This window comes from Cyprinodon tularosa, unplaced genomic scaffold (genome assembly GCF_016077235.1).
Source record: "Cyprinodon tularosa strain WSP-4 unplaced genomic scaffold, ASM1607723v1 ctg1115, whole genome shotgun sequence".
NCBI classification, from domain to species: domain Eukaryota; kingdom Metazoa; phylum Chordata; class Actinopteri; order Cyprinodontiformes; family Cyprinodontidae; genus Cyprinodon; species Cyprinodon tularosa.
Window position 1 is genome coordinate 47,501 of NW_024037911.1, and position 11,810 is coordinate 59,310.

An 11,810-nucleotide genomic window follows, 5' to 3' on the forward strand; every position below is an offset into this window, starting at 1 on the left:
AACGCTAGGGTCTTCAATTTAGTTAAAAGATGAAGTTGTTACTGTTCTCATTCTACTTAACAGTTATGAGTGACTTTGTGTTTGTTTATCAGATAAACTCTTAACAAATACATGAAAATTTTTGGTTGTAATTAAGGAAAACGTGCAAAACAAGTTCAACATCTTTACAAAACAAATCCATCAGCATTAAAGGAACAGATCCTGGAAATATGGTGCAGTAACCTTTCACGTTTTGCAGTCATACCTGTACAGTTACCAGCAGGGTCATCATCCATATATCCCTGCTGGCAGACACAGTGGTAAGAGCCCAGTGTGTTAATGCATTCTGCCTGAAGAGAGCACTGATGGAGAACAGGCTGCTCACACTCATCCACATCTGCTGTGAGAAGGGCAGACATGTTCAAAGTTTATTTAGGAAACATAAAATGTAAAGTTATCAACTGGCATAGCAAATCAAAGAATACTCTTATCAGAATGAACCACAATGTTTGGCATTATGTGTCACCCTAACATCTAGTCATGCTCATGTATCTAAATATAAGCCCATTGAACTCAGGCGGTGATTTAAACTGGCACTGTAGAATAGAAAGTTGATTATCTCCAACAGGATCTCTGTGAAAGCAGCCTTTCAGTGCACGCACCATGGTGACCCATTTGCTGTCTTTTGTGAAAATGCAACCAATAGGATTTATGATTAATATGAGCGTGTGCCTGTGTAAGCCTGTGTGCGCGTGGGCGTGTGTGTTTGTGTGCGCAGTCGCTCTGGTGTTATTTTCCGCTATTGCAGGAAACATCCCACAGAAGACTGCCTCTCAAAGAGAAGTGGTGGGAGAAGGAAACCGTGGTGCGGCTGAGTCATTTTTTCCTGAACACCGTGTTCTCGGCTACATGAATCATTCTCAAAACTCTGCAAGAATGTCATTTCTCTAAAGGGAAAGAAAAAAAAGCCTCAAGTAGCTCAAGGAGTGAGAGAGAGAGAGAGAGATCAGTGGTGGCGTACAGATAGACGTGTCACTTCACCTTGCACTGTTACTGATGACACCTCCGGTATGTGTTTAAGAAGAAGCTGCAGCTTTGATGTTACGTTGTACAGTGAAAGAGACGAGTTGCTCAGGAGGAGCAGAGATGTGGCAACTCTGAAGGGATGGACGGGCAACGCACTGAGATAAAAGATAGAAACCTCAGACTCCAGCGCCCCAGTTATCTTTTAAGAGAAATAAAAACATATATTCTATAATTAGCTTGATTATGACACCATTAGCTGATAATATAACTTACATTATAGCAAGCTTTACAGATGATCCTGGTATTTAAAGTCAGAGTTAATGATTGGCTAATGTTCTAAACATCACAGCCATACAATGACGGTGGGTTATGTCACAGTGTAATTCACTGAATTGTATTCTTTTTTATAGAAAGGAAATGTATCACTGTCAGAAAAACTAACAATCTTGCAAATCCCTCCTAAATACATCATCCTCACTCTGAGGCACGGTGGCGGCAGTATTATCTTTTAAGGAGTTAATTGGTGTTAACTGGAGATAAACAAAGGGCAGTGATCAAAGGAAATCTGTTAGAGGATTCAGCTTCCAGCAGAGAAAAAAACCTGAACAAACAGCCAGAGCTACGATGGTAGCTTCATTTGTTAGAAAAAGACATAAATCATACTCTTCCAGTCAAATTTTAAGTTACCTGCAGCTTTAAGGGATTTTAGGAAGTACTGACAGCGCCTGCACCATCTTTGGTGTTAGTCTCTGCTGTCAGGTAGCAACAGACTATGGCAACAGTGTGCCGCTGTGACAGCAAATCCCTAAATGCTTTGCGTGGAGAGCTCTCCTCGCAAAGCATTCTGGGATATATCTGTCTCTTCTGATGCCTTTCTTTTCTTCTCATACACTTCGTAGATACTTACGACCCTCTGCCATTTTCAATGAAACCATAGCTCACCACAGATATATGCCTGAAAGTGTGTATGGGCACAAAAAAATAGCTAACAGGATCAGCACGATACGTAAACGTATCATCAGAATGATTGACAATTAAGAGGACCACTTATTTTGATGATCCACCTGGAAATAAAATATCATTTTCTATACCTTTAAAGGTTGTAGTTGTAACTTGAGAGATTGTGGACTGCAGTTTTTGGACTTCTGCAGGATGCACTATAAATCCTCTGAGTCTCAAATGCAAAGCAAAAGCAGGAACTGAAACCAGGAGTTGCGTTACCATTGCTTGCAATAATCTTGTGAGATTGAGAAGCCCATTTTCCTTGGACAGTTGCTGGTGATCCATCTTAACAGTCAGTGTTGTATTCCAGAGGCTTCCTTTAAACCGCAGATCTTGTTCTGGTCCAAAAAAGATTCAGTTTAAATGATGAGTTCATGCAAATTAAAAAGCAAAAAAGACCAACAAACTCTAACAGTATTTAAACGTTGAAAACTTAGTGGCTTCTTTGATTTGGATGTTTTATATATGTGAAATATGCAGACATAAAACTCAAAATCTGGAACCACACCAACAAAAAAATGAAATGTATCAAACACAATGACTACCTGGTGTGGAATTTGTAAGGATGCAATAATCAAAACACTTCAATTCTTTCACAATGATCCTGCTGAAGCACCTTTTTTAATGTATACATTTAATTGTGTATACATTTGTATACACAGAGTGTAGAGTCAAAGCTCATCAAATCTGAATAAACTGAAGGCAGACTAAAGATATGTGAGCTAAATGTTCAGCAGAATGATATAAGAGACCATAAAGGTCATAAAGAAGGCGGTAACTAAAGGTTATCTGTGCATAAAAAGTTATTTTAATTGCATGTAATCAGAGTGTAGCTTAGAAAGATTTAAAGGAATAGTACACCCAAAACATGATTAGCCTACATTTTCTACTCACCCCCATGCTGAACAACACTCTGGAGTACTTTTTTGATATCTCAAATGCATCTGGACATCTGGGAGGCTTCTTGCTGTCTGCTGACATTCAAATAATGGAGGTCTATGGCGCCCGAGGCAGAAAGGTCCATAAAAGTCCACAAAAAACATTTCAATATTCCTCCATACTGCTCGTCCAATGTATTCCAAGTGTCCTGAGTGGGTAGCGTCCAGAATTTACTCGAAACGAAGTCATTTAGAATGTTTTTAGAGCATAAACAGTAGTGTATAGGATTTCCTGAAAGTGTGCACATGCGCGATCACGACGCTACGGAAGCCGGCAGACCAAACCAGATGAAAGTGCGCATTCAGCGTCTGCTCTTCCAATAATGCAAGCGTAGAAGAAGAAATGTGCTGTTTACCTGAGCAAAGAAAGAAACAACGAAAGGAAAATGTCTGAGGACTTCAGTTTTGAGGCAGAGCATGAGTTCTTTGCCGAGCTGAATGTGCACTTTCATCTGGTTTGGTCTGCCACGGTTTCCGTAGCGTCGTGAACTCCCAGTCGCGCGCTTTCAGGAAATCCTATACACTACTGTTTATGCTCTGAAAACATTCTAAATAACTTCGTTTCGAGTAAATTCTGGATGCTACCCACTCAGGACACTTGGAATACATTGGACGAGCAGTATGGAGGAATATTGACACGTTTTGTGTGGACTTTTATGGACCTTTCTGTCTCGGGCACCATAGACCTCCATTATTTGAATGTCAGCAGACAGCAAGAAGCCTCCCAGATCTCCAGATGCATTTGAGATATCAAAAAAGTACTCCAGAGTGTTGTTCAGCATGGGGGTGAGTAGAAAATGTTAATCATGTTAATCATGTTTTGGGTGTACTATTCCTTTAAGTGCCTTGCAAAAGTATTCACCCCCTTAGATTTTCACTTATTTATTTATATTCCAAACTGTAATTTCAAAAATTGTTATTTTTTGTGATAAATTGAAAAAAAAAAATGTATATAAAAGAAGAATAAAACATTGTAACCTGGGATGCTGATGTTCATGGTATCATATGAACTGTCAGTTTGAAAACACCTTTTCTCAAATGGTGCAGAGGCTGCAACACCACTTAACAAGAAGCACTGCACCGCAGGACAACAAACGACGCAGAGACAACGCTGTTGAGGAAGACTAGTCACTCTGGGGTCATGAAAAGTTTTTTGATCTTTGATGCTCTCCTTTTTCACCTCACTAAAGTCAAAGTGGAAAGCATGACACCACAACAACCCTGCAAAGACAGACTCGCAGGCGGAGGAGATATAGAGTTCTACTGCAGAGACTGGAGTATCTGTCCTTAGAAACACAATGTACCGAAAGGTTGCTGGGGTTAATGGAAGAGCGACCAGAAAAAAGCCATCACTTAGTGGTGAAAACAAAATGCACATTTGGAGTTTACCAAAAGGCACGTGGGTGGCTCCCCTAATGCATGCAGCAAGGTGCTCTGTTTAGATGAGACCTTTTAACCAGCAGAACTTCTATGTCTGGCACGAACCTTATGCTACCATCATCTGAACAACAGTGTGCTAAATACAGGGATACTTCTGAACAAAACCTGAGATCTCAGACTGGGATGGAGGCTAAACCAAAGCACAACGCTAAGACAACAATCCAGAGGGGGAAACATAGTGTTCTCAAAGACCATACTGCAAAAAGTATCTGTCTGCACAAGTCGTACAATCTTAGATCTAGCCAAAAATTTGTTTTGGTCTTATTTTCAGATTCATATACCAAGAAAGAGTAGATTTTGTTAGTTTATTAATCTTCATTTGAGAAAATTCTACTCAAAGTCAGTGAACTAAGAGTTTAAAAAAGTAAAAATAAAAAATAAAAAAAACACTGGACTTGGACCACTGTTTTCAAGTTTAAAGATGTTTCGCTTCCCAGGAAGCATCTATGTTAAGAAAGAAAAAACAACCTTAAAAAGGGGATGGACTCAGATTTCAGCTTTCAAAAACCTACAATGCAGCAACTGAGTTGATTCCTTCCCGTTATCATCGCAGCCCCAACGCCTGTACAGGACAGCAGAAGACCTCGCCTATTCAGCCAGGCCAACAATTCCCTTAAACGACCCCGCTTGCAGAGACGTAGACGGGTATGGGACCTTGCAGGCTTACAAAAGAAGCCAAACGATCCCCATTCCATAGGGGTTGACTTGTTCGTCCCTTTCTATTTGCATGTTTTCAAAACAAAAACAAGGTTTTAATGTGCTACTGTATAAAACCTCGAACTTCCGTGATGGAAGCGAAATGTCTTAAAACTTGGAAACAAAATCCAGTGGATTGTTGTTGTTTTTTATTGTTTTGGAGTGACTATGACCTGGATGACTGGGAATCTTCACCAGCCCAGTGCAGTAAGATGTTTGTAACTGGTAAGATGTCTTTTGCCAACTATATATGATGATTTTAAAAAGTCATACCAAGTACGATTGTCTTACTGCATTGATTTAGAGTAGAATTTTGTCAAAGGAAGATTAAGAAACTAACAGAATCTACTATTGCTTGGTATATGAATCTCAGAACAAGATCAAAAAGACTTTTTGGCTAGATCTAAGATTGCAAGACATGCTGAGATTGACACTTTCTGCAGTGCAGACGTGAATCGAATTGAGTATATTTAGTTATACTTAACAGGCCAAAACCTTCCAATAGGAAAGGAGCCGGAGCTTTTTGGTTGTAAGGCATGGAAAGAAATGCAGAGAAAAAAAAAAAAAACACTTGACCAAAGAGGCCTGCAGCTCTAACTGACACAAACGATAAGTTAAGGAGGCTGATCAGCTATGGAGGCTGTGATTATCCATTATATATGACCACTGTTAGTAGTTTGCTTCACAATCAATTAAATCTTCTACCTTCAAAGCTGTAAGCTTGTTCTATAAAGGAAATAGTGAGAACTTTAACCTCTACAGTTGGTATCCAGGCCATGAGGCATTAAAACAGGAAAAATCCGGTGAAGGAACTAAAGGAGGACATACGTGATGACATGTGGTACACCATTTGTAAATAAATCACTACTAGTTCTAGGAATTGGAAAATTTACTGTTGGAAAAGGTTCTTTGATTTCTCTGAAGATAAAAAGGGCGGGGCCTCACAGTGCTGCAGTGGGTAGCGCTGCTGCCTTGCTGCAAGAGGGTTCTGGGTTCGATTTCTGGCCCGAGAGACTTTTGCATGTTCCCCTTGTGCATGCTTGGGTTCTCTCCGGGTACTCTGGCTTCCTCCCACAGTCTAAAACATGACTGTTAAGTTCTTCTCTAAATTTTCTTGGGTGTGAGTATGTGTGTATGGTTGTGTTTCTTTGTGTTGTCCATGTGTTGCCACATAAAAGACTGGAGACCTGTCCGGGGTGTACCCCTCCTCTCGCCCATAGACTACCGTAGATAGGCACTGGCCCCACAGCGACCCTGACAGAACTAAGTGGGGGAAAATGGGTGGATTGAAATGGTTAAAAATTGCATTGTTGTCCTTAAACCAAGCCTTCTGTGTGGGTCATGCATATATCTTCTGGTAGCGCTGTAATTTGTCTCAATTTTGGGAGGATGTTACCAAAAAAGCTGATAAGATATACGGGGTTTATAGCACCCCAAGAACAATACTGATATACTTTAGCTATGTAAAGGGAGCAGAGATTCTGTCAGGGTCTTGGTCTGTTTGTTCCTGTTTTCCTTGGTTATCCATTTGTTGTCCTCTGCTGCCCTCTTGTGTCTTCCCTTGCTCTGTTTCTCTGTCCTGCCAGCACCTGTTGCCAATTTCCTCGTCAGCTCTCTCTTTGTTTCTGTCCCCTTTAAAAGCCCTCCCTCTTCAGTTCCTGTTTGCTGGATCCTCGTCAAACATCTCGTCTTACTTCCCGTCTGTCATCTGCCTGCCTTGTCTCGTCTCTCCCTGACTTCTGGTTTTGGTTAATCCCTGATGTCTCCTGGTTCTGGTACGTCTGTAATTTTCTGTTGGACTCTGATTCCTGCCCCTAGATCTATTAACCTGAATAAACAGACTTTATTTCACCTCTGCCCACCGGTCTCTGCGTTTGGCTCCTCCAAACAAACCCCGCTTCATGACAGATTCAGAAGAAGGATCTTTATTTGTTTAAAATTATGTTGGCAGCAGCAAACCAAAGGCCACCATGTTCCAAACAAGTACCTCCTACTGTCAAAAGCTGGACGGACCATGTAGAAGAAATTCCCAGCATGGAAAGACTCACTTTTATATTAAGGTTCCAACAAGCAAAATATGAAGATCATTGAAAAAAAAAAACAGACAATATATATTAATGATCGCTGACCACTAAATCTCAAAGTGGTGAAAGGTGAATACTTTTGAAAGGAACACTGCTTACAGCCTGTTCCGTGGAGAAGACATCTCTGTTACTAATAGTGAGGCCTACTGCAAAAAATGGTAATAAACTAGTGAGAACTGTAAATCTGAAGATGAGGATTATTTAAAAGTAAATATTGGAGAATCTGCATGACTGCAAAAACATTCAGAAAAGGAGTAAAAACAAGAGTTTTTATCCTTAATTTGAGTAAGAAAGATGATGCACTTGAAAAAAGAGACTGCAGTTGTTTCTTTTTAATTTAAATCTAATTTAATTGGTAAAGTGTCTCACTTACCTCCTCAATTAAAATAATGCACTTATTTTAAGAAAAATGACTTACATTTTTTGCAGTGTAATGCTATCGTTACAGACAGTATAATTAGATTTACAACTAACACAGGCTAATCAAAGTGTCTTTGTTATGGACCCAGCCACTTTGCTTCACTTGCACTGTAAAACCTGAATGAAAAAAACCTTGCTTAACTTTGCTGTCCTTTCATAAAATGACGTCTCTTTAATAAACAGATAACTGCAGCTCTACGGTTTAATAACAGTACAAACAGGAGGTGCACTAACTTGTAGGATCGGTGCAGAGAAACTGTCCAAATCTCTGGCAGCATTTCTGCCAGCCTGGACAGTCTAAATCAAACTCACAGTCCGCAAAACTGGGTGACAATCCATCTGCAGTTGGACAGGATCCTGGCTTGGCGGTAAACTCATCACTCCTGTTTACAGCTTCATTCAAAGGAAATAACATGTTACAGGCCACGTATTAGCAGGGAGTTATTTGTAGCACTGCAGTTTCTGCTCGCCCATCTGGTGTCTTGCACACACTGAAAGGGCAGCGTGATTGCAGAATACAGAGCAGGATGCTACATCATCAGATTTATTAAAGGAAAAGACCAGATCACAGTTTAAAATCTCTAAAGCTCCAACCTAAAGCTGGATAAGCGTTACTGAGCGGACTTACATAGGGAACAGTAATGACCAACTTGATGATAGCCATCACAGCACCTCGTCACCTGCTCATTTACTGTCTTGTACTCAATCTGATGCATCATCTTGTAAAGGGTGATGGTACACGTCGTCCACGGTAACCATCCTCCACAAGGCTTCGTCACTCTATAAGGGACCGAATGTATCACCAAGAAACTCACAACTCTGGTCTCATTCTGGACACATAAATGGTAGCCGGAGGAAGACAAGCCATTCCCTGGAATACAATATAAACTGTTAATACAAAACTATTTCCTTTAATGCATGCGTTTAGATATTTAAAATGGCTATAAATATTCCTCACAATGTAAATCCTGTGTTGTCTTTTGGGCCTACCTTCATCCAGAGCGATCTGTGTCGAGCAGAGAAGCGGCAGGGCCAGGGACGCCCAGATTAAGAGGATCCATCTCATTTTTCCCAGCTCAGAATCCCGAACATGTATTCAGCCGCCACATAGCCAATGCGTGTTTGACTTTAAGATGCTAGCTCACTGCTCAGGGTGAATCCTCTGTGGCCTTGTCTTTCTCCACCCCTCGGTGCTGCATCAAGTCCCCAACGGACCGCAACGCAATCACAGCAAGGTGTTAATAAGATTATCAAAGTTATGGAAAACCATTTGGATCTCTTTAAATGACATTGGTGCTTCTTTTTTTGAGAATACAACATCATCCTGATAACTATTCAACCTCTCAAATCCACAAAGACTATAAACTAATCAGTTTCACAAAGCAAGACTTGGTTGGGCTTTCTTTAATTTGTAAATAAATCAAGGAAGTTGTTGTTTCTCTAACTGCTGGACGATGCCAGTAAACATGTTTATGGTACCAGAGAGAGACAGAAACACTCGATAGGAGGAGTCAAAGTCCCTGATGAGCGCGTTTCTACACAGGTAACCATGGAGGTGCATGCTATGCTGCAGTCAGGAACAGCCAACCCGTCATTAATGTCTAGAATGAAGGAGAGAAAACTTCCCTGCCATTTTCAGACCCATGTGACTGCAAGTGGGGCAAAAAAGATGATAAAGACTCAATAATCATCATATTGTAACAATTGTTTACATGCATCTTGCACTACTCTGCTTGACTGAATATTGATTTGCACTGCCGACTGTTTATTCACAGCACCAATTGTTTACATATACATTTGCAATAACGTACTTTAACTGTAATATGCAATGTACCTTCCACTGCACTTTAATTTAGATAGCTTCTGTCCAAACTTTATTTATTCATTTTATAGTAAAGTCCATCTGTATATATGCTATTGTAAATAACTGTAAAAACCCTTTTTATAGTAATATCCACCTGTATATTATATTAGGTAATTATCCAGCTGTAAATTTAGTTCATAACACTAGTTATCTATATATTATATTCATCTATTAGTAAGATTCTGTTTATAATGGTTTTAATTTCTATACTTATTCAGTTGAAACCCATGTCCTGTATTTATGGAACCAATTATTTATCCTGCACTTGCTGATATTGCACTTCTGGTTAGACCTAAACTGCATCTCGTTGCCTTCTACCTGTACCTGTGTAATGACTATAAAGTTGAATCTAATCTAATCTAATATTTATAGTTTAAATGGAACATCACTTGAGGTAAGTAAGTAAAGTTTATTTATATAGCCTCTTTCAAAGACATAGAGGTCACAAAGTGCTTCACAAAATTAAAATACATTTACAGCCACAAAAGACATGGCCATAAAACAACCCTTAATCTACTGGAATTAAAATGCTTTCTTAAACAAATTTCAGTTCACTCTTAAAAACATCAACAGAATCAAGTAAGCACAAGGAAAGAGGGAGATCGTTCCAGAGCGCCGGCACGACCGCCTGAAAGGAGCGATCTCCCCTGGTCCTGTAACGAGTACGAGGGACCATGAGCAGGTTCTGATCCTGAGACCTCAGCCTCCGAGATATAAGGACACAACAAGTCTGTAATATAGGAGGGAGCCTGACTATGAAAGGTCCAGAAGGTCAGCACCAGAATTTTAAACTGGAACCGAAAAGAGACTGGGAGCTGACGAAGAGTTTTTAGAATCAGCGTAATATGAGCCCTTCTGTTTGAGGTCTGATCTCTCTCTCATCACCTGAAGGCTTCTTTATCCAATGCTTGTAATGATGCGTTAAAAATGACCCTAATTAAAACTTAGACCACTTGAGTCATTAAACAATAATTACCGGGCAAATGCTGAGTCGCTGCACCGGGATGTAAGGCTTTAATACAGAGTCAACCAATGCATGCATTCAGTAAGAATCACCAGCACAGTAAATTGAAGGTGAATTTTTGCTGATACATCCTGAGTAACGATACAGTCCTCATCATCAGTGCTGCACCTGAGCTTAGCCTGCCTATAATGCACTGTAGCATAATCAGCTTTCCAGGAAAAGGCCTGCAGGCCTGGCAAGTCCCCGCTGGATATAAGCACTTACACAACCTGGGTGCTGTACCATAATGACCCAGCTTCGTTTTATTTGCAGACCTAATTAGTTTCTTTGGGGTTAGAAGACGTGTCATTGCATGAACATTACCTTCTCACTCCCAAAAGTTTCCACTTTCCTGTTTAAATCTCACATGTTTCTGATGTAGATAATTGAAACCAATCAATGTTTTTAATTTATTGACAAGAAAATAACTAAGTATTATTTTTAAGCAGCCATTTTTTACATTTCTGCCTTTAAACTAAGTTATTTGTTTGTTTTTTTGTTTGTGGAACTGCGCAGGATGCTCTGCACACTAATTTTGGAGGAAGCTTTAAACCGATACATCATGGTCACATTTTTTACATACCAAAAAACCTGACAAGCATGTCGCCGTTCAGAGCCATAGATAAGCCTTGTTATGACATTACATTATAGCTGGAACTAATTTCATATAGTGAAGAAAATTGGTTGGTATGGAAGCTCATTTCAGCCACTTCAAAAGACAGAAGGTACATGGTACGGTCATGATTATGTGATTTTAAGTCATTATTACCAGATACTAAGTCATAATTTCCACTTCCAGGTCATAATTATGAGATTTAAAGTCTTTGTTATAACATACTTTGTTTCTCATAATTTTCAGAATCAGAAGAGCAATAAGAGCAAAATAAGGTATATTATAATAAAACAGAATAAAATAAATAAAAATAGTAAAATTACAACCTTGCCATATAAACAGTGTAAAATAGGATATAAGAATAAAAAAGGATCACATTATAAACAAGGCTTAGACTAACTTTATTGTCATCTTGTGTACGAAATTTTGTAAAAAAAAAAAAACATGGTGCAAAAAAACGCATTGTGTGATGTGGTGTGATGTAGACTGTTTTTTCAGATTTACAGTTTTTTCAACATTCAATTTTTTTTTTTTACTTTTTCAGCTTTTAACCTTCAGCCGTCTGATGGCGGTGGGAAAAAAAAGAAAAAACTGAATAAAAACAATCGCCAGTATTCTCAATTTACAATGCTGATCAGTACCAAATGACATTTAATTGTACGTGACCGTGTTATTGCGCATAGTGAAGTAATTGAATAAATAAATAATAAATGAAAGTCAGAGAGATGTATTATACAGATTGATG

At 39.3% G+C, this 11,810-nt stretch overlaps 1 protein-coding gene across 2 annotated transcripts in view; it reads right to left on the reverse strand.

The window, feature by feature from the left end:
- umodl1 (uromodulin-like 1) overlaps positions 1-8,717 on the reverse strand; it is a 42,398-nt gene extending 33,681 nt beyond the window's left edge. Inside the window, exons 1-6 of one of the 2 annotated variants that reach the window (XM_038298926.1) lie at positions 8,576-8,717; positions 8,214-8,456; positions 7,820-7,978; positions 2,227-2,345; positions 1,021-1,204; positions 245-376 (exon numbers count right to left, since the gene is read on the reverse strand). In XM_038298926.1, coding sequence (XP_038154854.1) covers positions 245-376; positions 1,021-1,204; positions 2,227-2,345; positions 7,820-7,978; positions 8,214-8,456; positions 8,576-8,651 — 913 coding nt within the window. In that variant the 5' untranslated portion in view covers positions 8,652-8,717. Of the gene's footprint in view, positions 1-244; positions 380-1,020; positions 1,205-2,226; positions 2,346-7,819; positions 7,979-8,213; positions 8,457-8,575 lie in introns of those variants that run through there. The other variant, XM_038298919.1, reaches the window with a different exon arrangement.
- Positions 8,718-11,810: the final 3,093 nt, after the last annotated feature.